Below are 27,991 nucleotides of genomic sequence, written 5' to 3' on the forward strand. Positions count from 1 at the left end.
CCCCCCCCCCCCCCCCCCCCCCCCCCCCCCCCCCCCCCCCCAGTATGAGATCCTATCTTTAGCCATAGTACTTTTCAGAGGAAGAAATCTGTGCATAGGTCTAAGATGGTGCCACTCATGACACTGTACTATGTGAATCTAGAGTTGTCTGATTCCCTAGTACTGTGAACTCTTTTGAGGGCAAGCTTTAAGTTACCTGTTTTAATAGCACTTGTGCTAGTTCTCACGTATACTGAACAAATGAATTGGTCAAAACTACAGCCTCAAGTCTAGAGGAATTTCAGATTGTTTGACTGCAATTGGTTCATCTTCTAGACCAAGGGTATGCAAACTTTCTGTAAAGGGCCAGATAAGTAATTGTGTTAGGTTTTGGTGGCTAAATGGTTTTGTTGCAACTACTCAACTCAGCCATGGCGACACAAAAGCAGTCACAGAAAATAACAAATGAGTGGGTGTCTGTGTTCCAATAAAACTTTACATAAACAGGGTTAGCTGGATTTGGGCCACCAGCTGATGTAGTCTGTCAACCTTCTAAGCTAACCAGGTAGATCAAAATCCAAGGACATCTGCCAATATAAAAACTAAGTAGTGCTGGCATACTCTCCCAAAATGCTGATCATCCCACTGGTCTTGTGTTAGTCAATACCCTAATTTGATACTTTATACATCTTTTACCTTATCTCAGTAATAATGTGGGATGTGTATAATATTCAAATAGATCAAGTATCCCAGTCTTATGGGAGGCACCTAAGATACGTGCTACTCTACTACGAATAAAGTATTTCTTCATTAGTAGAGTGATATGCTTGATCTACTTCACAGGTTAATTTGTATTTTTCAAAGATGGCCACACGAACATACATGCATCATCCCACACGATGTTCTTACAGTGTGACTGGCAGTCCTCTACTGCAGAGTAGGAGTCTATTTTCCCTCCCCATGAATCTGGGCAGGGGCTTGTGACGGATTTGACCAGAGTGCAAAAGAAGTGATACTATGTAATTTGAGGGTAGGTCATAAAAAAGGAAACAGCATGGCTATTGGTCCCACATTCTGTGCCTCTGTCTCTCTTGGAACATTCAACTTCGGAACTTAGACACCATACTGTAAGGTAACCTAAATTAGAGGGATAACATGGAGATTCCCATGTAGATAGCAACTGAAGCCCCAAACTGACAACCATCATCAACTAATAGACATAGGAGAAAAGAATCTTCATTATTTCAGACCCTAGTCTTTCAGCTGAGACACCATGGAACATACAACTCATCCTGTCGTGCCCTGTCTGAACTGCTCACCCACAGAATCTAAAAGCAAAACAATTTTTTTTATTCCACTATATTTTATGGTGACTTGTTTTGCAGCCATGGTAATTAAAATAGTCAATAAAAGTGAAATCACTTTGAAACTATGAACTGCTTAACAAATGTCAAGAAATTGTTATTGCCAAAGCAGGTTTAACAAAACAAAAATCTCGAATGATCATGCAGTTGTGTTATTTGGTTTTATTCTGGCATTTATTGAACACCTACTGACAGGTGGCATAATATGCAAAACAGGTGTTTTGGAGTCTGATGACATCTTGATTCAAACGTCAGCACAGAGCAACTTACTTCTGAATTTCTGAATACGAATAATTACTATTTATCTCATAACATTTTGAGGATTAAAGGAGAAAAAGTACTGGCAGCATCTAGTTTCCTAGCCAAGACACAGTAGGTACTTAATAAATGTTAGCATTATTCCCACTTTCCAGTGCTCTTAAAAACCTTCTTAAAAAACACAACACACTACTTATGTTTTAATCATTAGACACAGGATAGAGGACAAGTGTAGTGAAGTTACATTCATGAGTTTCATGAATGGACTACTTTCTAGCTCTTCTATCATTAGTTTTGCAGACTCAATGCTTTGAATCTAAGGAGATCGGAACATATTTAGTACTTCACTAATAAATATCAAATGCTAAATAATATAGGAGTTCAAAATTATAAATGTATGATGACCTTTTTATTAGCAAAAACTGTACAACATTTAAATGGCCACATTAAGGCCACACATTAAATTTTAAAATAATCGGCCACACTTGTAAGAAAGACACAGATTCTAAGGACAGGGTGGGATAACCCTGTTTGGGATAACCATTTAAGTTTAACTTTCCCTAATTCAAAGTAGGATTGACAAGCTAAAAGACTCCATTCTTTCCTTCATGCATTACTCATGATTTTTCTGGTATCACTATTTCTTTCTAGATGAGGGTTGTTGTCAGGGAAACTGAATCAACCATATTGTAACATTACCTATTCAGGCAGAAGTCTGGTATATACAACTTACTATACATACATATGAATAGTTGTCTCTTAACTTACCCTTAGTCTCAGAAAACTCATAAGTTTCTCATATAATTGTGAACGGATTTCAAATCTGAGACTAAACCAAAGGGATGGGATTATCGATCAACCCTATGAAAATAAATACCAGAAACATGGCCATTATAGCAAGCTCTTACAAAGCACCAGATATTCTGCTAGTAAGCATTTTATATTACTCCATTCAATCTCAACCACTCTCTTAAGTAGTTATTATCCCCATTTTACAGAGAAATAGAGGCTTAGGATAGTTAAGGTAATCTAAGATAACACAGCACACAGGAGGTGGCAGCATCAAGATTGTAATCCTGATTGGCCCTCAAAACCCTCACTATGAGCTATTTCAAAGAATCCATGATGCACCATTTCAAAGACTCCATGATGCACCATTATTGTATGTACCACAAAGAATAATAACAAAAATGCTGGCAATTATAATCCTGTCCCCCAGACTGATGGAGGTGTTAACCTGTGAAGAAAAGGGGAATGAAGTGTTATGTTTCAGAATTAAAGATATACAGTATCATTCTGTACTGCTTTGGGTATATAGTGCCTTTCAAAATATTGAAGAAATATTATGAATGAGCTAAATGAAGACTTGAATACCACTTAGTTCTGGGTGCCCCAGAGAACAGCTCCCGTAGGCCATACTCAACTATTACTTTTCTAACGCTTAAGCATATTCAGAATGTATTTTCAGATTAAATCACTTTATATCCTCCCAGATGTCACCTCACTGGAATGCTGATAACTGTGCATTACTATTAACTTTAAATTAGAGATCTACAATGGCACAGTGATGAAAACTTGTCTAGTCTAAGGACTCAGAGGTTTAAATAAAGAAGGAGCTAAATCCTCTAACCAACCCAGCAGCTCAACCTCAAGGTGCCAAGGAATTCTTTCCTCATTCTCTTTTCATTCATCTGTCAGGTTCCAAAGATTTGGCTTATTGTTACCACTGCCAACTACTTATTCTAGTTGGCCTCCCCCCACCCCCCGGCTTTAGACTAACTGGGAAATGCAGTTTTCTAACTTCTTAGTGTTTTACCAACAACCCTCCATGCTTCCCTTTTCATTCTCAAGGAATTTATTGACTTATTTTCTTAAAAATACTACTTATTACTGAAGAGACAGAAATACACCTTAGGGAAGTTAACAATTATTTCAACAAGGGTGAATTCCTCAGAACTCTCTATTTTTGGAGTCATCCTGCATTTGTGGGAGTGGGTGGGGTTCATCACCAATCTACACAAACTACAGATATCCTCAGGATTCTGATAGCAAGGAACAAACACAAGTGAACTAGGAAGCCATCCACACGTCAGAAGGATTTTAATGATCAGAAGGATTTTAATGAATACATACGAGGAACAGTATAAAAAAACAGCCCCCAAAAAGGTCTCTGTATTCTCTTTGGGTACGATCTAATTGGCACAGGAGCTGGGGGAGTGCACAGAGTTATGGTGCTGTTAAGACTGTGCATCTGTGTAACAGAGTACAAGATATGATGATAGAATATGCGAGGGAGAGAGTACACCTGGCTTTGCAAATCTAGAAATGGTATGTAAATTAAGCTCTGCATTTTATCTAAATACTCTACTTTAGGCCTGGTGAGGGAGAGCGTGGTATGGGAGATATGCTAAAACAAATGACCCCAGTTCTTCAGCTCTACCTTTTGGCTCTCGCAGTAGAGGTAAGATTTGGGAATTAAACCTGGCTAGACAAATACGTATCAGGTGAAACAGGCCTTGTTAAGAAATGTTCAAAATAGACTCCACCTTAAAAGCAACAGGGAACCACTGAATTTTAATAATGACAGTTCTAAGTTTTAAAAAGATGACTTTGGATGCATCATAAAGATTGAACTAAAAAGGGGGAAAATGAAATAGGGAACCTTGTTTAAGGAAGCTGTTGTGGGAATTCCAGGCAAGCAAAAATAGTGGCCTGAATTTAGGTACTGCCTATGGAAATAGAATTAAGTGGACTGGCTTGGAAATTTTTAAGGGTTTAATGACTAATTGGATTCAAAGAGTGAAAGAGAAGAATTTTAAAATGACTACTTGCTGGGTTGGGCAATTGGGAAGCTGGCAAAGCCAACCATTTAGGTTCTGATAATTATAAGAGTGAGCCAGGAGGCTGTTATTGCTAAGGAGAGAGATACTGGTGGCCTGAATGAGGGATTAACAATAAGTGCATGCATTTGAGAGAGATTTAGGAAGTAAAATCAACAAGACTTGGCAATTGCCTGATGTGAGGGATGTAAAGAAAGGAAAGAATCAAATATCCAACTTTCTGACTTAAATTCTGTGGTCACTGTGGTAGATTATTTAATAGCCATAAATTCCTCCTATCCTGATATGTATATTTCCATATACATATGAGGAGTATATCACTCCTCCCATTTAGAAGTAGAGTCTGTTTCTCCATCCCTGAAATCTAGACCCGCCCTATGATTTGTTTTGACAAATACTGTGGGGTAGAAGTGATATGTGTAATTTCAAAATAATATGTAAATGCCTCCTGGGCTTCAGGAGGCATTGCAGCTTTTGCTCTTTAGGAGTGCTGCCCGGAGACTGCTATGAAAAGAAGCTGGGCTGGCCTGTTGGAGGCCAAGAGGTCACATGGAGGAGAACCAAGTTATCCTGGCTAACAGCACCAACTAAGAATGAAGCCATCTTGGACCCTGCAGTTCAGCTGACCCACAGAATTATGAGAAATCCTTGTTATTTTAAGCCACTAAGTTTTGGGGTGGTTACACAGCAGTTGATAATTAAAGTGAAATGAGGGGAAGTCAACGTGAAATGTTATTCCTTATCTTTGCATGGTGGACTCAAATTACCCAAGATAGGCAAAAAAACAAACAAAACAGCCCCCCCCCCCCCCCAACACAAAAACCAACTTCCAGTACAAAGTTCAGAGAGGGGTCTTTCAGTAATTTCTAAGGCACCAAATGCCTGAATAACAGAGTACCGTAATATTAATCAGAGAAGTAAAAAATCCACCTTTTAGGTATGGTTGCAAAAACAGGCAGGATCTTGAAACCTTTTTTTTTCTAATTTGACTTTTTATTGTATTTTTTGAGAGACAGAGCAGGAGCAAGGGTAGAGAGAGAGGGAGACATAGAATCCAAAGCAGGCTCCACGCTGTCAGTACAGAGCCCGAAGGGTTTGAACGCAAGGACTCAAGATCATGACCAGAGCTGAAGTTGGACACTGAGCTACCTAGGTGCCCCAGGATCTTCAAACTCTTTGAGGAAAGTAAAGCAGGGGTGTTTATAGAAGCCTTCGGTATAGGTCCTAACTCCCTCAAACCTTGGATAAACCAATCAAACCAGGTCTCCTTGGAGAAAAATTTTCAGCAGGTTCAGAAAAATAAACACCTGAAGAATTACGTTGATTAATGAAGCATATAAAGGCTCCCACAGTGCCTAGAAAAAAAAAGTTATTCATTCACATAGCAAAACATGGACTGCAAGATTCTTGAGAGGAATTAACCAATATTAAGTTGTACCTAACCCAACAGAAAAATAAGACAAAATTAGCTCTATCCCGTTCAAAGATTGAGAACGCATCTGTTGTGTTAATGGAGAAAAACTAAATAAAAAAGTTAACACTGCCCGATTTTAAACGAGATGAAGGCTATCGATTTTAGAAAATCAATTTAAAAAATTGTGCTTTACCACGGAGTAGTTCCTTTAATTGAAACGTCAAAAACCACAAATGGCACTAAAACGTACCCAACAGCACGTGAATAACATATCAGAGATAAAAAGGTTTGTCTAACAGTGAATTAGACACCACTAACAATTCAGGGGAAAAAGTAAACAGAAAATGTACCCTGAACCAAAGACTTGGGGCTTTCTTCTAAGATTTAGGGAGCCTTGTCACAAGGAACGGTAGGTAGTCCCTTGTATTTCGTCCATTTAAAAACAATCTTCATTCCTTTCCAAGGTCTATTGCCTCCCCCCTAGGCCCCCCCCGCCCCCGCCTCACTGTGTGGTTTACAGACTGTTATTAGCTGGAGCTCTGCAAAACAAGATAAATACTACTCAAGATATTCTGAAGTCAGGAGAAAGAACCGCTAGAAACCCGGGCGGGAAAGGGAAAACATCAAATCAGGAATGAAGCCACGTAGCATTCCGGCCACAGCGGTGGCTAAGGAAACCCAGACCTCCCACCCTCTCCAAGTGTGGCTCCCATTCAGTACTGAATGTTCCGTCTTCCTCAGAGCAATATCCCCCACTCGCGCCTAGGATGCCGCGGAGATGATCTTCACTCACCGCTTGAAGTACAGCCGCCAAGAGCAACCGCAGCCCAAACGCCGGCCCCAGCCATCCACCAGGCCCAACCGCCATCGCTACCATCCGCCGTAGGTCTCCAACTGCCCAGAGGACCCCGCAGCTAGGGGCGTCCACTCCAGAGCCTGATCCAAAACAGGCTACTAATGGCCGTTACCATCAAATCTCTTACTCTGCAGAGACGCGTATTACCTAAGGGTATATGGAAGCTTAAAGATGGTCGAATACCTTTATATTTCATATAAATATAAAGTCGCTGGGTCCTTTCGATAACCCCTATCAGGCATTTTCCTAAGCTCCCAAACTTGTGAAGCTCCGCGTTCCTTCCTTTTATTCACGACATTTCGTCAAGCAGCCAAGAAGCTCCGCCTTTGGCAGTCTAGGCCTGCCTCCTTCTCCAAGTTTACCCAATCGAATGTCGCTTTGGTTGACACCTGCGGCAAAGGAAACCAACCGTAACACGAACCAAGAGCAAAGCTCCGGGGTTCTTCGGTCCAATAGGCACAACGGAACGGGAGCAGAGGGTGGAGCCTCTGGTTGCCGAGCAGCGTACGTGGATGCGTGCGCGTGGTGGCTGAGGGGGATGGGCAGGGGGCGGAGCCGAGGGCGGCGCAGCCGCAGCCGCAGCGCTGGCGGAGGAGCGCGCGGCCGCGAGCAAAGGAGGGAGGGAAGGGAGGAAGAGAAGGAGGCGGGCAGGCAGGCAAGCGCGGGGGTCGGGGACTGAGGCAGTAGAGAGAGGCGAGAGCCCGGCAGCCGCTTCGCGCTGTGTTTGCTGCGCGGGCTTTTGGAGGGGGCGACCGTTGAGTCGGTCCAGGAGAAGCGGGCACCGGCGGCGTTGGTGCTGGCGCCTGGGGGCGGGGGACTGGAGAGGCAAGAAGGGGGGTCGCTGCGGTGGTTCTCTCGCTGTCGCGCTCTCCTTGCCTTTCTCCCGGCTCGGTGGGCTTCCCCCGGCGTCTCACTCGCCTCCGGGGCCCCGCTCCCCGCCCCCCGCGGTATGTCTTGATCCCGAGCAGCGGGTTTCATGGGGCTCCTTAGGATTATGATGCCGCCCAAGTTGCAGCTGCTGGCGGTGGTGGCCTTCGCAGTGGCGATGCTCTTCTTGGAGAACCAAATCCAGAAACTGGAGGAGTCCCGATCGAAGCTAGGTAAGGAGCAGAGCCACTCGGGGCTGAGTGGTATAGAAGGGGTCGGGCCAGGGAAGAATGGCAACCCGAGCAAGTGGGCTTTCGTCTAACCTGCGGTCTGGCTCGGGGGCAGGAAGCTGAAAGAGCTTGCAAACAGAGCTAGGACTGGGGGCAGCGAGAACACAAGCTCCAAGAAAGGTGTGAATTAAGCTTGAGTGGCGTGCTGGGCTCGCGAGGTCACGGGGCAGAGGTTGCTAGGGTGGGCTTTCCCGTGCCTAAGGGTTACCCAAAGTAAGCATTCCAAGGGGGAGACAGCTGAAGAAGACCGAACTCAGTAGGGAGCGGGAACTGCTGGAGGAGGCAGAAACGCTCAGCCTTGCGTGTTTTCTTGAGTCTGCCGAAAGCCCTGGCAGTGCCAGTCCAGGGGTGTGCCGATTGAGACGTTGGCACCTGGAGACAGATCTTTTGGGGATGGGGCGGTTCACGAAGGGAAAGATGCTCAGAAATGGAGGGAGATACTGGGAATGATGGTGAGTAGAAGAAATACACTGTAGTGAGTTGCACTCTTGTGCTGGGGGCAGCAGGGGACCACACAACTGACGGGGGAAATAGGCTGCCAGGTAGGACAGGAAAGCAAATAAAAAGCTTTTCAGTGAGGTACTGAAAGGAGGCATACAGGCATTTAAACTTTTTTCTTTTTTTAGTGGAGCTGAATTTTGTTAATATTTTGGGCTTAAGAATAGGAATGTTGATGTACGTGGTTCCCGGCAATGTTGATGTAATGAATTTAGAAGAAGAGGGAACGCTAAAGGGGAATTATAGTTAGATTGAAGTTTGTGGAAGGAAAAGTAAGATTGTACAATCAATTAACCATATCCTTAAGTATCTTAAGGAGTTAACAGTGATTACTTTAATGAGAGAAGAGGTCTCAAGTACAAAATAGTTGGAGTATGAAGTTGTGAAAGACCAGAAAAATGCATAGATAATAGGTACTTTCAGATTAGTAAGGAACTTTGGCATTTGGTAGGAATTTTGCATGTAGAGGGAGTGTTAAAAGAATGTCTGCAATACATTTTGATTAAAAAATGTACACGGCATTTAAAAATCAGCTCAAGAGGCTATAATTTGAATATGGAAAAGAAATGTAGTGTTTTTATGGGTACACTTTCACCTGTTGTTTTAAATACTTTTTGAGAAGCAAGCAATAAAATAGCAGCAGCAAAATCATTTACACTGAGGAACAGCTAGGTGCTGCTGTGGGTGATTATTAATATTAAGGAAAATGTATTAGCAAATAATTGTTACAAGTATAGCTTCCTATGTGCAGTTTTGGCAGACTTTGCAGAAAGCCTTGGAAACATTTTGAAGAGCAGTCAATCAAAGAGCATCAGATAAATCTAACTGAAGTGCAACTAAAGTTGAAGGAGGAGCTAAGGATAATTCCAGTCCTGAACTCTAGGGTAAAACTATACGGTTTTGAAGAGAGATCACATTTATTTACCATGATTTTATTAATATGTATGTTGTATGATGGAAAAATTGTTCACCTTACATATTGAAGGTTGGCCAGTACAGTTTTCCTTTCTGTTTGGATACACTTCGCAGCATTCAGGGTCATATTCTGGCCTCTTTAATGACCCAGCTTTACAGAAAAAAAATGACTCTTGGAGAAATTTGAAAGTCATATTAAAATTTAGATTTGTACTTATTCTTTGTTATATTGCTATTTAGATTTCTTAGACACATTACGCTGGTAAGGATAACCTCACTTTTTTATGTTCCTTTTTTGCCTCAGATTTTCTTCATAATATTTGAAAGTGGGTTCCATAGACACAACCTAAGTTATTTTAAAAAGAGGATTATCTTAACATGTAGAAAGCCACGGGTAGAAAACAATGTGGTTTTTTTTCATTATATTTTGTAAGAAACCTTTAAATTACATCAGAAAGAGTAAATATGGATCAAACCAAGTACTCAAAAATAAGCTAACAAGAGGAGCTCAGATACAAAACACTTGAAGGAACTAATAATGCTCTGGAGCTGCAAAAACATGGCAAATAAAATGTATAACTTTATATCACTAGTTTTTATTTTTTAAAAAGAAAAGTCTTATAAAAAGCAGTACTAAAACGGATGTTACCAGTTAGTAATCTTAGGGAAGGAATGCAGAGAAGGCATAGTTGATAATCAGACTCTGTACTAGGCACTTCCATACAGGATATTCTTATGTAATCTTCCAAGAACACTATAGAAGACTATTTTTACAGATGTGGGAATAGGCTCAAAGGTTATATAACTTGACCACAGAGCTAGTAGTGGCAGAATCAGGATTGGAACCCAGGTTAAGTGTGATTCCACACCAGGTGCTTCTTTAATTGACCAGCCTGCTTAGGGCTTTGCACTGATGCTACACTAAGATTTAGCAGTTTGAGTAGAATTTTTAAATGGTAATATCAATGTTTAATTGCGTTTATTGCTGAGAATGAATATAATTCTGAGAAAATCTAATTTCTGACACAAAGAAATTGGTTTAGTGTAATGTCTGCTCCTTGTTTATATCCATATAATGAACATAATTATATTACCCAATGAAACGACTGCAATAGTTTATTTCTGTTTTAGAAAAAAAAAAAAGCCTGTGGTTGTTTTCTGTAAGTGTAAAGCTTTCTGTTAGCTTATGCAAAAGTTATAAAATTTACACAGGCAAATCTATCAATTTAAGCCACTAAGTTTCTTCTGTTTCTTGAAGACTTTCCCCAACCAAGATTATGTACATTCTCTAGATTTTGTTATAGTATTTTATAATTTTTATTTCTTACATTTAGTTCTTTAAAGCATTCATATATTTGTAGAGATTTATTGTAATTTCTCTCAATGAACAGCACTTATGGCAAATATTAATAAATAATTCATTTCCCACTGTGTGTTACAGTTTTTTTTCACATAGTTCCTTTTTCATATATTAAATTTTTTTATGTTTTAGAATTGATTTTGAACTCCATGTTTTTTACTAATTTAGAGATTCTTTAAACCTCACAGGACCTGTATATAGACTTCAAGGTACCCATAAATTCCCTGAAATTATATGCACAGCTTTTATTAGATTTGTGAAGGCATATGTGATCCCCTTAATAGTGGGAATCACCGACTTGGAGTAGATGGTTTGTATTTAAGTGTGTTTTTATTTCTTTGTTTTTAATATTAACATGCAGCTTGTGAGTTACGTTTAGGATACGAACACATTAGTTAGGAGAAACGGTCTTTGGGATGTTATGTTGAAGAACATAGTATTTAAGTCATTTTATGTAAGTCATTTTATTAAAATGTATACTTAATTTTTCTAATGTAAGATGACATGGAATCAATGAAAACTGTTACTTAGCTTAGTATTTACTTAGCTGTTAGAGCTGCAATTTGTTGCTTTCACGAAGCAGTTTTTTTCTAAATCTTCAGAGACACTTGTAGCTAATGCTGACTGATGGAACTGCAATGAAACCTTTGTTACATAAATATTAGAATTATACGCTTGATAATTTTATTGTCTATAGGGTCTAAGCATTTAAAATAATGTTTGTTGTTTGACTACTTCTAACACCACTACGTGAATTTACAAATACATTAGGATATAATCTTTTAAATGAGGACAGGAACTCAGAATGGATTGTGTAATCCTCTTCACTGGATGAAAATTATGTTACTCTCTATGTTCTTAAAATCCCCCTAAACTTATGAACTAATTCCAGGACTAAAGTTGACATTGTTCTTTGGAATTTGGTAGTATTTAAAGTGCCTGAAACCGTTCAGCGGTATCTGTAAAATGTTCCAAGAATGATAGATTTCTCTACTTTTGCAAGTAGAAATTGTTTGCAAAACTCATGGTAGCTACTGTTTAGAGGACTTTGGATTAATTGGAATGCAGTTATTGTAGAATTGCTAATTAGTGCCTCACTTAGGAGTCCTGGATAGGATATCTAGCGCCATAGAGTAGTCACTAGAAATAGTTGGTCTCAATTAAGGTAACCCCAGGATGTCTGTCTACCACTCCGTTAAGACTTCTAATAGCCTTTTGGTACCTAGTGGAGTGGCAATAAAAACGAATATTCAAACACTGCTTCCCGAAAGACCACTTTTGAGCCATGGTCTTACACATATCTGGACTTTACAGTCATGGTTCACTTTAGCCTAATTGTTTACAGTTTCCTACCCACCCACTAGTAACTGTGTTTATGTACTTTGCCTTTCTGCCTGTTAACTATGGATTAACTGCCTGTTAGGTCACTTGTGCACCTGATCCTGTTCCCTAACCTACAAGGCATGGTTCCAGAAGTTTTCCTTTGTTCTCCTATAATCATCATGTCTTCTCTTTCTGCTTGAATATTCTTAAGCAGAAATAGACTATGAGCATGCTATTATTTCTCCCATCCAAAAACCAAAACAATACTTTCTCTTGACTCCCCTTTTCTCAGCCAACCTCAGTTCCATATTTTGTCTTCCCTTTGCAGTATAACTAAAAACTTGTCTTACTGACTCCAGTTGCCAAACTCACCAGTAATTTCTCTAAATCCTATGCTCAATTTTTCGTCTTCATTTTATTTGACCTATCAGAATTTGACACAATTGATCACTTCCTCTTTTTTTGATAGATTTTCTTTACTTGGTTTTCAAGATACCATAATCTTGGTTTTCTTCCCACCTCATTGGTCACTTCTCTGAATCCCGTGTTGGATTCTCCTTTTCTCCTCAACCTCTTAGCATAAGAAGAACCTTCTCTATTTACTCTTCTCTATTTACTCTCCCTTAGTTGGTGATTTATATGCTAACAATTTCCAAATATATAATTCTTTTTTTTTTTTGAAGGCACATTTTAAAAATAAATTTTTAAATTTACATCCCGGTTAGCATAGAGTGCAATAATGATTTCAGGAGTAGATTCCAGTGATTCATCCCTACGTATAACACCCAGTGCTCATCCCAACAAGGGTTGAGGGCAACCTTAATGCCCCTTACCCAATCGAATATATATTTCTAATTCAGGCTTATTTCCTAGTAATTTGGCTGCCCACTTGAATTTGTCTTTGAGTAATTAGTAGACATCTCAAGCTCAGTGTTTTCAAAATGGATCTTCTGATATCTTTGTCCACTGCCTCATCCTAAATCTATTTTATCTTTTACCTTCCGTATCTCAGTCAGTTGATGGCAGCTGTATCCTTTCAGTTGCCAGGGTTTTACTTGCCTTTTCTTTTTCTCACACACTGCATCTAATCTGTCAGAAAAATCTTGTTAACTTTATCTTCAAATATTTCTAGAATATAACTACTACTCAGCACTCGCACTGTTATCACCCTAGTTCAAGATACGTACCATCATCTCTTCCCTGGATTACTGCCATGTCTTAACTAGAATGCTTCCACACTTGCCTTTCTACAGACTATTCTTAATATAACAGCTAGAGTGATCCTTTTAAAATGTAAATCAAATCATGTCACTCCTCTTTAGAAACTTCCTGATTTAGAGTGATGCTAACTCCTTTTAAAACAAAGCCCACAATTTTTTTTGACTAAACACAGTAAATGACTTTTTTCCCCATTCATATATTAAATGATCATTTTGGTGGATGGTTTTCCTTTACATGGGTGATTGATTCAGGGTCTCAGGTACCTCCTGCCTTATAATTCTACCATCCAGTCTTTGGAAGTTTTCTGCTGTCATCCCTGGGTAGTGGCAAGAAAGGAGTGAGGAGCCCCCCTTTCTGAACTTTTTTGGCCTCTTGTATCCTCAGTTTATTGATGAAGACAATTCTTTATCCTTATGCAAGGGGGGAGGTTGGGAAGTGGGGTTTTTAGCTGGCAGTTACTTACCAGTTCCAACTGTGTATTATAGAAGAGGGCAGCATACATTTGAATTTTTTGAATTTCTTTGCATAAATCCTAAAATTTATTTATTTTGTTTTATGCCTCAACATATAAACTGTCTCAGTAAGTGTTCTATGTGAACGTGAAAAATGTATATTCTGTTGCTGTGGGGGTGGAACATGCAGTAAATGTCAGGTCAAGTTGGTTGGTAAAGTTGTTCTATATCCTTGATTTCCTTCTGCGTACTTGTTCCATTAATTATGGAAAGAGGGGTTTTGAAGTCTCTGATAATAATTGTGAATTTGTCTATTTTCCCCTGAAGCTCTGTTACTTTTTGCTTCATGTATTTTGAGGTACTATGATTGGTACATAACCGTGTAGGAATGTCATGTCTTCTTGACTAATTAACCTCCTTTTCATAATGAGATGAACCTTTTTATTCTTGGTAATATTCTTTGCTCTGAAACCTGGTTGGTCTGATTAGCCACTTCAGTTTTCTGTTGATTAGTGTAAGCATTGTAGATTTTTTCCCACTCTTGATATCAACTGGTTTGTATCTTTTTATTTAAAATGAATTTCTTGTAGGCAGTACATAGTTGGGGCTTTCATCCAATTTCATAATCCCCATTGTAAATAGTGGTGTTTAGAGCATTTACAGCTAATGTAATTATTGATACGATTTGGTTTACATTGCTGCATTACTATTTGTTTCTTATTTGTTGCATCTGTTCCATTTCCCTTTTTTGCTGCCTTCCTTAGGATTAACTGAGTATTTTGTTTATTCCATTTTATCTCATTTGTTGACTTACTACCAGTGCACTTTCTTGTGATTTTATTTTATTTTATTTTTTTGTGGTTGTTGTAGGGTTAATGGTATATATTTTACTATGTTGTGTGTAAGAACCTTAATCATTATACTTCCATTTCCTCTCTCCTGGATTTTTGCTATTGTTATTATATATTTTACTTTTACGTGTAAGTTCTATTATGCATTATTTTATTTTAAACAGTTATCTTTTAAAGAGATTAAATGTTCCTGCTTTATATTTAGTCATTCATTTTCCATTCCCATTGCTCTTCACTCCTTTGTGTAGATGCAGGTTTCATTTGGTACTATTTTGCTTAATCGTGAAGGATTTTTTAAAAATTAGTTATACTGAAAGTCTGCTGGTGATGAAATCTTTTCACTTTTGTATGTCTGAAAAAGTCCCTAGTTGCCTTAGATATTTTTGATGGGTATAGAAATTCTAGGTTGACACATATTTTTGTTCTTTCAGTACCTTACATATGTTGTTCCATTGTCTTTTGGCTTATGTTGTTTCTTATGAGGCTGCCATCATTATTCTTTTTGTCCAGCTGTACATAATGTCCTTTTTTTCTTTTGACTGCTTTTAAGATTTTCACTAGGTTTTAAGTAACTAAAATGAGCCTTGCTGTAATTTTCTTCATGTTTTAGTATGTGTTTTATGTATGTATGTATTTATACTTCCAGAGTTCTTTTTTTATTAATTATTTATTTTTTAATTTGCATCCAAGTTAGCATATAGTACAACAATGATTTCAGGAGTAGATTACTTAATCCCCCTACCCATTTAGTCCATCCTCCTCCCACAACCTCTCCAGCAACCCTCTGTTTTCTATATTTAAGAGTCTGTTATGTTTTGTCCCCCTCCTTGTTTTTATATTATTTTTGCTTCTCTTCCCTTATGTTCATCTGTTCAGTATCTTAAAGTCCTTATATGAGTGAAGTCATTTATTTGTCTTTCTCGGAGTAATTTTGCGTAGCATAATACCCTCTAGTTCCATCCATGTAGTTGCAGATGGCAAGATTTCATTCTTTTTGATTGCCCAGTAATAGTATGTGCGTTATTTTTGTTAATATTGTTACAGTATATATAACTATTTTGCTTAACAGTAACTTTTAAAAAAATAGAAATTAAAAAAAATCTGGCTGTACTGTATAAACATCATAACTAAAATCCTACTGCAAAAAATGAATTCTTTAGTCTTAAGAGAGTTGTAAATTCTACCCTATTTTTGTTCTTCAGAAAAGAGCCACGTGATTCATTAGAGCTATCTGTGGTTCTTTCAATTTCTTCTTCTTTTTTTAATGTTTGTTTATTTCTGATGTGGGGCTCGATCCAACAAATTATGGGATCATTACTTGAACTGAAACCAAGAGCTAGACGCCTAATCCACTGAGTCACCCAGGTACTCCTCTTTCAGTTTCTAAGGTGTGATGTAAAAGGACAATATCTTAAGTAGTCAGTGATGAGAAATACAATATTTTGAATATAGGGAAGAATGTTCGAGCTTTGAGTAAATTGAGTTATTGAATTAAAATAAATAAAATCCTCTTTCAACCATGCATTTGACTTAGTTGTTTTAGTTTTGTCCATGTCATACTGAAACTAGTTCAGCAGTTGGTTTTGACATGAAGATTCTTTTTTTTTTTAACTTATTTTATTTTTGAGAAAGAGAGATAGAACAAGCAGGGAAGGGGCAGAGACAGAGGCGTACAGAGGATCTGAAGCAGGTTCTGTGCTGACAGCAGAGAGCTCAATGTGGGGCTCGAACTTGAGAACTGTGAGATCACAACCTGAGCTGAAGTTGGGTGCTTAACCAACTGAGCCACCCAGGCACCCCAATGACATGAAGATTCGTGATCAAATGTAACTGAGAAGTTTGTGATTATTTTGTATTTAAATTATTTTGTATTAAATCTACTTCTAATTGCCAGGATTTTTAATTTCACCGTAGTATTGTTTTTTAACAAAACACACCCATCTCTAATAAAGTGTTGCATATTCCCTCTGTGCTATACACCTTTGGCAGAAGGCCAGCATAGCTCAATTGTTTCCTCCATGGAAGAGCTTATTAGAAAACCTGGCTTGACGTGATCTTAAGGTATAGATTAACGGACAGCTTCTTCATTTTATTATATAGGATAGAATAAAAACCATTCACTGTTGTCCTTCACGTTTTGAAGATTAAAATAAAAGAGGCAAACATGCTTCTAATGATATTTTAGTGTCTCAAGATAGATTTCTCAGCAAGGAAAATTAGGGGTGTGTGTGACTTTTGATCCTGAACTTGGGAATTATTATGATAGTCTCTCTCTGATTTGGGATGGACCTTTTCAGGAATGTCTGATTGATGAGATGCCATAGAGTGCGCTTTTTGTTTTGTCCTAGGTTGGAGCCCTAACTAATTAAGCCTGTGACTAGCTACCATCTAATCTAACTCATGACACTCTGACTTCCTTTTGGTCTTTTTTTTTTTTTTTAAGTTTGTTTGTTTGTTTGTTTGTTTATTTATGTTGAGAGAGTGCACAAGCTGGGGAGTGGCAGAGAAAGAGGGAGAGAGAGAGAGAGAGAGAGAGAGAGAGAGAGAGAGAGAATCCCAAGCAGGCTCCGCACCTTCAGTGCAGTGCCGGACACAGAGCTTGAACTCAGGAATCCTGAGATTGTGACCTGAGCCGAAACTAGGGAGTCAGATGCTTAACCAACTGAGCCACCCAGGGGCCCCTGCTTTGGTCTTTTTTTTTTTTTCTTACTTGACTTGAATTTCTTCCTTCTTTACCATTGTGCCCATGTTTCTTCAGTGGTTTTTCTGCTTCTCCCACTAGTGGCAAGCCTCATGACCTCTGAACCTTCATCTGTAACAGACAATAATAATAACTAACATTTATTGAATACTTATTGTAAACTAGACATACTTTAAGTGTTTTATATGTATAACTGCATGTAGTAAAAATGGTGCTTACTTCTGTTCTCAGAGAGTGGGAAGATAAAATGCTCTTCAAATGATATAATGAAAATGTTTGTAAACTATAAAAACTACAGTTATAAATTGTTAATAATAATAATATATTTACTTTCTCTTTGTTGCTGTTGTCTTTTAGTGTAATGTAGTTTTGAGTTTACATTTTTTTTTTTTTTTTTTGCTGCTGTAGGCTTTGCCCACTGTCCTACCTACCCAGTGCCTATACCAGGATTACAGTCGTCTGATATATAAATCAAATGATGATGTTACAGGAGTTAAAGTTTTGACATTCAGGCTGTTTTTTTCCTCTTAGGAAGGAGTAAAAATCCCTGGCAGTTCATATTATTGTTCCTAAAAATAGACATCTATTTACTTTCATAAAAATTATAGAAAAGCCCTTTTTTTAAAAAAATTTTTTTTTTAACATTTATTTATTTTTGAGACAGAGAGAGAGAAAGCATGAACAGGGGAGGGTCAGAGAAAGAGGGAGACACAGAATTAGAAATGCCCTTTTTAACATGACTAAAGTTTCTTCAGTCTTTCCTCCTAATTTTTGCCAAGTTGGCGGTTTAAGGATAGATTTTTATAAAATGCACATTAAATTTGAATTGTGACAGGAATTTCTGTGTGTGTTTGTGTAAAATAGTTCTTTAGCTTCTAAATAATTTTTTTAAGTGTTGATAGTCAAATTAGTAGAGGGAGAAAGAACCTAAGTCTATTTCTCCACTATGGAACAAGTTTTATATGATAGTTCCTTTATTGTCAATATTACCACAATGATTCATTGTCATATTCTCAAATACAGGGGAAAAAATGTGTTTTGTATCCTTTAATTTAGGAACTTCAACCTTTTCTTATTTTTTATTTGATTGTATTTATAGCTTTAATGCTGGGATTATGAGAATCTCAAAGAACAGAATTCTTGACTCTTACACAGCATCAGAGGCTTTTCAACCTTCAACTACACTTAAATAGAATGCTTCAGCCTCTGAGGTAAATTTTGGAATGGTAGCATATTTGCTGCCTTTTCTTTAGGGAATCAGGGAAGCATTCCATACTTGCATTTGATTACACAATAAAAGCAAAGTGGGAAACTCTTAATAATTTAGTAATAACAAAGATTGTTTGGGAAAATTGGGCATCTAATCATGAGGTTATAATATTATAGCATAAATGCTTTGTGATAATGCTCTGTGATTTAAGGTTGTTTTCACTGTAAAATCCATTAAGGTAGAACCATATATGTATTGAGTATTTAACTGCATTTTGACAGAGAATTTAAGACCATGTTGATTATTTAGAAAAAGATTATTTATGGTATGTAAATAATCTTTTTATTCAGTTTTTAATTCAAGAAAATCCGATAAAATGGTTCGTAACTTATTCACGTAGCCATGATGGCTAAGAAAAATATGGATTCAGTTGGCATTTTTAAGCTACAGTTTTCAAATAGGATTTAAAATAAGTATTGTTAGATTAACATTAAAGGCTAAAAAGAAATTGCCAGTGCTTAAATGAAAGATAGTTTTGAGGAGAGCTGTTGCTTTTATTTTTAATATTTTTAAATCATTTTTTATTATTTATTTATTTTTTCTTACTAGTCCTCTGTTTATTCATGGTATAGTACATACAGTTTTACTTAATTGATGTAATATACTGACTTCTTTTATAGTCCAAGCAGTAGCAACCTAATTATCTTGGATGGGGATGAAAATATTTCTGAATAAATAAAGTGATGCACAGAAGTCATACAACATTTTGTTTTAGGCTAGGATCATGATCCAATATATAAACTTAAGATTTATAAAATTAAGATTGCTGATTTAATAAGTAGCAATGCCTAATAGTCATTTTTCTTTATTAGAACAGCATTAATGATAGGAAATAAGTAAGGTAGTTACTAAAGGCACAAGTACTGTGAGTCATAATAAGTGGGAGCTCTTTTCAAGGGAGGAGACCGAAGAGGGCAGGAAAAGTGTAACAATCTAGGTTAAGTTAAAATGGTTCACCTGTCTTCCTTAAAAGCTTCTGAGCATAGTTCTGAAGGAAGTAATGCAGTTATGGTATGCTTATAATAGGACGCAATAATAATATTATTTGTCAAAGTAGTGACCTTGAGAAAGTTATACATTAAAAATAATGTAGTTGGTAAAAATATTTTTGGACCTGTATGGAATTGGATTTAGAACTTTTAAAACTACACAAGATCATTTTTATTTCTTTATGGATATAGTTTAAAATTATAATTTAAAAATTTAAATTATAGGGGTGCCCGGCTGGCTCAGTCAGAGGAGCATGCGACTCTTCATCTCGGGGTTGAGTTCAAGCCCCATAGTAGGTGTAGTGATTGCTTACAAATAAAATCTTAAAAATGTTTAAATTATACAAGTAATTATAGATTATTTGGATAAAGGGGAAAGAAAAGGTAATCCTTATTACACATACTAACAAGTCTTTGCAAGTTTCTTTAATGTAGGTTTCTTAGATAAAAGTGATTATAATATTTTATCTTTTCATTTAACATCAGATCATAAACATTTTCCTAGGTTGCTATGATAATAGCTAATATAACAGTGTAATGATAAGCTCTCTTTTGAAGAGGGGAAATAGACTTATTAGGGTTTTAGCCTTTCATTATGGTAAACTGTGAAGTAACCACTTGTACTGATTTTGTTTCATTTAGCTGTAATACTCTAGAATATTTATTTTTTTTAAGGTTTTTTTTTTTTTTTTTTTTTGAGAGAGAGACAGCATGAGTGGGGGCGAAGGGAGCAGAGGGAGAGAAAGAGAGAATCCCAAGCAAGCTCTGTCAGCATGGAGCCCAAAGCAGGGCTCAAACTCACGAAAACCTTGAGATCATGACCTGAGCCGAAACCAAGAGTCAGATGTTTAACTGACTGAGCCACCCAGGCACCCCAATTCTAGAATACTTATAATAAGATATGAGTTTCAGAACCTCCTTAGTTGGATTAAAATTTAAAATCCCAATCTAGGATGCATTTGACTTTATTCTGCTTTCCCTCGTGAGTTTCATCCAGCGTGGATTCAAGTTTCGTGAGGCCTCAAACTTTTATAATTTCTGGGGTCCTTTTTAAGGAAAAAAAAACAAAATTATGGATATAAAATCATGCCTACGACTTTTGGATGGGACCATGTCAAGTGTATGAACTGAAAGTTTAAACTTTATTAGCTTTATAGTGTAAATCCATGCGTGATTCCATCCTTCTGATGCCTCATGATACTCAAAGTCCAAGAAGGAAAGTGCTCTCTGATATACTAAAGAACTATTCTTTGTTTTTCTTTAAAGCAAATTTTATGTCTCTTCATCTGTACATTTCTTTCTCTATACCTACACCCTAGCCCTTTTAATTGTGAATGTTTGGTTTTCGAAACATTTAGATGAAGTTATAAAACATGGTTGATGTTGGAGATAACTGCTTGGGTCTGGGGAACAGATAATTAATATACCAACCCTCCACCCTGTTGAATTCTTTACCGATTGAACAAATACATAAGGAAATCAGATGGAGATCAGAAATTTGCAGGTGGAGATCAGAATTTTGGTTGGATAAAGCTGGATTGGAAGGTTTGGTGTAGATATGTCCTCACAATGGCCTTCCCAGTGCTTCATCTCTGATTAAGATTTATCCAGCCATTTACTGCTGTAGACAACTGCAGTCCTCTTGCCAAGGGCCTGAATGCATACATTCCTTTAAGTCTATAACACAGAGCAGCAAAAACTGTGCATCTGCAGGTTAAGACTGGCTCTAAATGGGAAGGAACCTATGTAACACCGAACAGAGCATGCCCAGTTCCATCTCCCAAATTCACTAGAGAAGTCTTTTACTTTCTCCCTCCCCACACTATGTTTTTTTTTTTTTTTTTTTAAGGTATTAAAATAAAGGAATTAAGACTACTAACAACTTTCCTTAGATAGTAATTGGCTTTTAGTTTGGTTCATGGTATTTTTATGTATGCCATAGATGGTGATTTTGAAATAGTTAAAATTATTCATCTTTTAGGGTTTTTGCCTTTGGTTATATATACATTTAAGTAAAGATGTATATATGTATATAATTCTATCTAAGTGTGTATGTGCTTAATGCTATTTTATTTTTATTCTTTCTGTAAGAGTTTTCATTCTTTATATAAACCTTGTTGCTAATACTTAACATTTTTTATCTCTGAAGAAGTTTTAACATTTCTTGCAGGCAGGTCTGCTGGTAACAAATTCCCTTAATTTTTGTTTCTCTGAGAAAATCTTGATTTGTCCTTCACCTTTGAAGGATCATTTTGCTGGGATGCAGAATTCTTCATTGGTGTTTTTTTGTTTGTTTGTTTGTTTTCCCTTTCAACACTTTAAAAATATTTTACTTCAGTCACTTCTTGCTTTCATGGTTTCTGAAGAGGATTCTGATGTAATTCTTAACGTTGTTCTTTTAGGTAAGGTGTTATTTCCTCTGGTTTCCTTCAAGATTTTCTCTCTTTGCTCTTCTGTAGTTTGACAGTGATATGCCTAAGTGTAGATATTTTCAGTATTCTGTTTCATGGTGTCTGAGCTTTATGGATCTGTGATTTGGTATCTGTTCTTTTGGAAAATTTTCAGCCATTATTACTTCAAATTTCTTCTGTAGTTTTGTTTTCCTCTTCTAATATTCCCATTATGCATATGTTACACATTTTGTGATCATCCCACAGTTCTTGGATACCCTGGGGTTTTTTTTGTTGTTTTTTTTTTTTTTTCTCTTAGGTTTTCAGTTTGGGAATTCGTACTAACATGTCTTCAAGATCACTGATTCCTTTCTTGGCTGTGTCCCGTGTACTGATGAACCCATCGAAGGCATTTATTTCTGTTACAGTGTTAATGGTAATTTATCTTTGTTGTTTTCCTTTGGTTCCTTCTTAGGGTTTCCATATCCCTGCTTACATTACCCACCTGTTCCTTCATGGTGTCCACTTTATCCATTGAAGCCCCAGTATATTTATTATAATATTAAATTCTCAGATATGGTAATTCTAAAAATATCTGTTATATCTGAGCCTGGTTCTGATGCTTGAAAATTTGAAATTCAAGTGTACATAGACTTTTCTGTATGACCATAGGGGTATTTTCTAGCACCGTTGCTTAATTTTTTAAATGAGAATCTTCTTTCCCAATACATAAAATATCAATCACTTTCAATTAAGTTGCTGTGAATAATTCCTCCTGTCCATTTCTGTTAAGCTTTTTCATTCTTTTCCCAGTTGAGTTCTTTATACTCACACTCTTTTGACAGGGCTTTTTTTTTTTTTTTCCCTTGGAAGGCAAGGACTCCCTATGTAGCTTTTGTGATAGCCCAGTTATGAAAAACAGTGGGATAAATGTTCACATTATAACTTCCTTTTATTGGCTTAGGTGGTGTGGATTAGTAGAAGAGCAAAAACAAAAAACAGTGAACATTGGCAAGCGTTCAGGTATTTCTTTTGTATCATTCACCTTGGCTCCAATCAGTGACTGCTTATGAGTAAGTTTTCTCAGCCTTAGAAATAAGGAGTTGAGAATAATGTGTGGCTAACTGATTAGTATCCACCTCAGAGAGGTGTTGACAGAGAAATGTCAAAACAGTATAAATGCAAACTATTATGATAAAAGCTGTTCTGAAAAAAACAAAAAGGAATTGAACTTGTAGAAGACTCTTTAAGGGAGAGATTGGATTTGAGTTTCTTTATGGTCTTTATTTCTGAATACTAATTAATTCTTGAGCATATGTAAAACTTCTAAGTTTTTTTTTTTTTTAAAGTTGTGAAGTGTTTATGCAAATAGGTTCAATTTAAATTTCTTGCCATATAAAATGTGTAGGAGGGCTTCTTGAGGTTTGCTCTCAGACTAGGTGTTTTCTCATTGATAGGGCTGAACCATTTTCATCATTAGCTTTTGTACTTTTATTTTCTTTAAGAACAAGAGTTAAAATGTAAGTCCTTAGGAAAAATAAATGTTTCATGTCACACTTATTTCAGGGTGCAGACTAGTTGCAGCTCTATGTAATAATTAATTGTAAAAGGTGTTTCCATTTCTCCCAGATCTTTGGGTTCTCTCTTATTTGTTCAATTTGTTGACTTTGTTCTTGTGATGGAAAAATTAATTTGAGCTGAAGTATGTCAGGATCACTTAGGAAAAAGTTACCGTGTGTTGTACCACAAAAAAAAAGACTACTTGGTTTTTTTGCTCCATATCATATATGTGCTTGCATTTTCTGTTTGTGGAATAGAATCAAGTTTATACTGTTAGAATCTTTCATGATTCTCAGCGTTAGTAACTTGCTAGAGTCACCTCAGAAGCTTTTAAAATGGTGCTGGCTGGGTCTCACCCTCTAAAGATTGATTTGATTGGTTTGGGGTGTGGCCTGGGCTTCATTTCCCTGGGTGATTCTCCTGTGCAGCAAAGGTTGAAAGCCTCTGTTCTAGAGACTCAGACTGAATCTACTTATTTTGAACATATGCTGATGTTTTTTTAAAATTAGCTCCTAAAAATTCTTGCCATAGTTACAAGACTATTATGAATATTTTAAATTATGTTTTTGAGTTTACCATGGTCACCTTCAAATGAGCATTGTTGATGCTACCTGTATCTGCAAGTTAACCGGATTTGGTCAAAAGATTAAAAGGCTTAACAGTTAAATTACTTTCAAAATATAATAAAAACATAAGTAGAAAAATAGTGGGGTTGTTTTGGGGGGGGGTTGTTTCATAACTTCTGTAATTCAGGGGATGAATAAAGTCCCTGTTAGTACATTTGTTGTCAGCTATATGTTTTCACAAGGTGTTTTGTAAATCCGTCAAATGCATTTAAGTCCTTTTTCTCTCATTTTCAAAATTGGAACAGAGATTTTTGAAGTTGTATGTGCAAACGTTATTAAAATAGCTTCATGATTCTAATAATACTTAATTACTGTTTACTAAAGCTGCATGTTTAAGAGCTTTAGGTGACTTCATGTAGGTTTCTAAATTTGATAGGCTATGATAGGAAGGCCAATTAGATCTAAACTGACATTTAATCTTCTATTCAGAGCAGCTGATGTTACTTGGGGAATGGTGACTGTCTTATTTCAGCATGTTTGAGTATGGGAAAATTTACTAAACCAACATTTTCATATGACTTTGGAAAATGATGACTAATAAAAACACATTGGAAGGTAGATAAGCTATTCACACACTGGTCAAAGGTATGTGACCCAAGCATCTGTAATCTGCTGTAGAATTGGAAAAAGATGATATTAAAGATAATTTTAGAAGCATCTCCATGGGCAGTTATTGATCCAGGCTGATTGATTCTTAGAAAAATTACATCATAGTTCGTATTGGGTGCTTGCCTGTTTCTGGAGTCTTTCCTATCCTGTCTGTTGTGCTGCGACACTGTTCCAGTTACCTTCTATAAAGTGTCTGGCCTGTGAAATGCATAATATTCCCTAAATTTCTTCTCTCTTTGTAACCAAAATTTCTCTTAGCCATAGAGTTTTTACTGGAGGTGAGGGGTAGGAATGATGGGTTGAGAGAGACAACAATTTATGAAATTTTCCCCCTAACCATATATTTACCTTATAGCCTATATACCCACCATTTGGCTTTATTTAAGTATTAATGTATTTCCACATTTATAATAAAACATTACAGATATGTCAAAGCCTCTGGTATTTCTAACTGAACCCGTTTCCCTCTTTTCCTCTGCATGGATAACCACTGTGTGGAGTTTATTTTTTTTCCAAAATTTTTTCATAAACCAAATCAATCTCTTAAGTAATAAATCAAAATGAGGGAAATTTGAGAGGGAAATGTTTATTTTTTTAATTTTTATTTATTTATTTTTTAATTTACATCCAAGTTAGTTAGCATATAGTGCAACAATGATTTCAGGAGTAGATTCCTTAATGCCCCTTATCCATTTAGCCCATCCCCCCTCCCACAAACCATCCAGTAACCCTCTCTTTGTTTTCTCTCGATATATATTTTTTAAATCTTTATTTATTTTTGAAAGAGAGAGGGACAGAGTCCAAGCAGCGGAGGAACAGAGAGAGAGGGAGACACAGACTTTGAAGCAGACTCCAGGCTCCGAGCCATCAGCACAGAGCCCGATGTGGGGCTCGAACTCACCAACTGCAAGATCATGTCCTGAGCCAAAGTTGGACGCTTAACTGACTGAGCCACCTAGGCACCCCTGTTCTCTATATTTAAGAGTCTCTTTTGTTTTGTCCCCCTCCCTGTTTTTATATTATGTTTGCTTCCCTTATGTTCAGCTGTTTTGTATCTTAAGTTCCTCATATGAGTGAGGTCATATGTTTGTCTTTCTCTGACTGACCAATTTTGTTTAGTATAATACCCCCTAGTTCCATCCATGTAGTTGCAAATGGCAAGATTTTGTTCCTTTTGATTGCCAAGTGGTACTCCACTTGTATGTATATACCACATCTTTATCCATTCATCCGTCGATGGACATTTGGACTCTTTCCATACTTTGGCTATTGTCCATAGGGCTGCTTGCTATAAACATTTGGGTACATGTTCTCCTTCGAAACAGCACACCTGTATCCCTTGGATAAATACCTAGTAGTGCAATTGCTGGGTCGTAGAGTAGTTCTATTTTTAATTTTTTGAGGAACCTCCATGCTGTTTATTGTTTTCCATAGTGGGGGAGGGAAATGTTTATGAGCAGAAACTTGATACCCCACTTAGAGGTTATTTTTAGTGATAAAACCAATTCTGCCACTAGATTTTGTTCATCCTTCTGAATCTGAATGTTCTGTACTGATTGTTTAGAGACTTTCCTGTTAAAAACTCGTCAAAAAGCTTGTGAACATAGCCTGTAAGGGGACACAGAGGATTAATTCTACTTTGTTAAAATCTAGTAATGTGTGTCAAAATGTGATTATGGCTTGTTGACAAGGAACCATTGGATGAACAGAATTCAGTGTTTATGGGACTAGGTTGTTGGCAGGCACAATTAACAGTGCCAGCATCACCATAACCAGCCAACTCTTTTATCTCTGTCAAATAAGAGATCAGTCCCTTTAAGTTTTAGATAATGAATAGAATTCATTTAGACTGTAATTTACAGTGCACAGCTGAAATAAGTTATTGTTGATTAGATTATCCTGATAATGCTATTCTATTTGGTTCACATGAAAAGGGCTGAAGAAATGCAGAAGAAGGTAAAACAAAGATTATAAACCTTTTTAGAATTCAAAAATGTAAGTAAAATTATTTCAGAATTAATGGAAATATTTTGCATTATTTCTAAGAAAATAAACTTTTTGGAAGACTTTTCCTGTGGCTCTCATTTAGCTGTTTGTGGGAAATGAGAAAGGATCCATGTATGGGTTAGAGATAGATTTCCTGCTTTAAGCTGAGGCAGTGAATAGCCTCTTCTCTACCCCCTGCTCCCCCAGCCCCCATGCATCTAAGAAGAACTACACTTCTCTTCATTATTAAGGTAACGTTAGCATCACACTCCATTTTCTTAAAATGACAACAAAACGACCTTTCTTGCTTCCACTCTTCCTGCCCCTGAATTCGTTTCCCTTTAGAGCTCTACTTTGGTTAGTCCTTAATATTTCCTTATCTCCTAGGCTTGAAAGCTGGGAGTGATTCTTGATTCTTTTTCCCTTAATGTATAGTCAGTCGCCAAACTTCCTGGATTCTGTTCTTTGTCTTTTAGGCTTACTACAGGCTTGCTGTAAGCTTTTCATTTCGAACAAGCATGAGATGTTTGAGGGTTCTTCCAACTTTAAAATACTACATGACCTTTACAATCTAAAATTAAATGTTAGAATGTCATATTAAAGGCTTGTTGAAGGAATATTAATAATAAATTTTGAACAAAAAGTACTGATTTTAGATCAGACTCCTCTAAAAGGATTCTAAAAATTGAAAATAAGACATTTAGAACTTTGTGCTTAGTGTGAAGTCTTAGTATTAATGTTACATGTGAATCATTGAATATTAATAAGGTTTAAATGTCTGATACTGAACTTTGTATCTCATTTTTTTTCTGGAGAGAAAACTTTGAGTTCTTATTGAAGAGAGAAGAGTAAATTTACTCTAATATTATATTGACCAACATCTGGGCAAATGGGAGGACCTGGTCCCCAAGGAAAAAAGGTTTTAATTGAAAATTTTTATTTCTGAAGTCCTCTTTCAAAGGATTTCAAAAGTCACTTTGAAAGATTTATAGTGTGTTGTTCATTTCCTTTGGGGATCGTATACTGTGAAAAGAGACTATTGGTTTGGTCTCTTTATGAGAGAATCATGAAAGAATTTATTTGATAGGGGAAGATTTCTGTGAGAGTCTAAAAGTTTTGAGGACGTTAGCTTTTGAGGATTTGACTTTTGAGGTAGAGTGGGTGGTTAAATTTGAGTAAATTAGAAAATATTAAAGACCAGAATAACATAAAGATTTTTGACTTAGTGATTAAAAAAATGAAACTTTAGGGGTGCCTGGGTGGCTCAGTTGGTTAAGCGTCCGACTTTGGCTCAGGTCATGATCGTGTAGTTCATGAGTTCAAGCCCTGTGTAGTACTCTGTGCTGACCGCTCAGAGCCTGCAGCCTGCTTC

General features: G+C 36.9%; 2 protein-coding genes across 4 annotated transcripts in view; one reads left to right on the forward strand and one right to left on the reverse strand.

The window, feature by feature from the left end:
* SELENOF (selenoprotein F) overlaps positions 1-6,966 on the reverse strand; it is a 58,562-nt gene extending 51,596 nt beyond the window's left edge. The window contains exon 1 of one of the 2 annotated variants that reach the window (XM_040470875.1): positions 6,649-6,937. In XM_040470875.1, coding sequence (XP_040326809.1) covers positions 6,649-6,732 — 84 coding nt within the window. In that variant the 5' untranslated portion in view covers positions 6,733-6,937. Of the gene's footprint in view, positions 1-6,648 lie in introns of both variants that reach the window. The other variant, XM_040470876.1, reaches the window with a different exon arrangement.
* Positions 6,967-7,535: 569 nt separating this feature from the next.
* HS2ST1 (heparan sulfate 2-O-sulfotransferase 1) overlaps positions 7,536-27,991 on the forward strand; it is a 171,780-nt gene continuing 151,324 nt past the window's right edge. Inside the window, exon 1 of one of the 2 annotated variants that reach the window (XM_040470872.1) lies at positions 7,536-7,811. In XM_040470872.1, coding sequence (XP_040326806.1) covers positions 7,688-7,811 — 124 coding nt within the window. In that variant the 5' untranslated portion in view covers positions 7,536-7,687. The remainder of the gene's footprint in view (positions 7,812-27,991) is intronic. The other variant, XM_040470873.1, reaches the window with a different exon arrangement.

This window comes from Herpailurus yagouaroundi, unplaced genomic scaffold, assembly GCF_014898765.1.
Source record: "Herpailurus yagouaroundi ecotype Mexico unplaced genomic scaffold, PumYag 77, whole genome shotgun sequence".
In the NCBI taxonomy this organism is placed as follows: domain Eukaryota; kingdom Metazoa; phylum Chordata; class Mammalia; order Carnivora; family Felidae; genus Herpailurus; species Herpailurus yagouaroundi.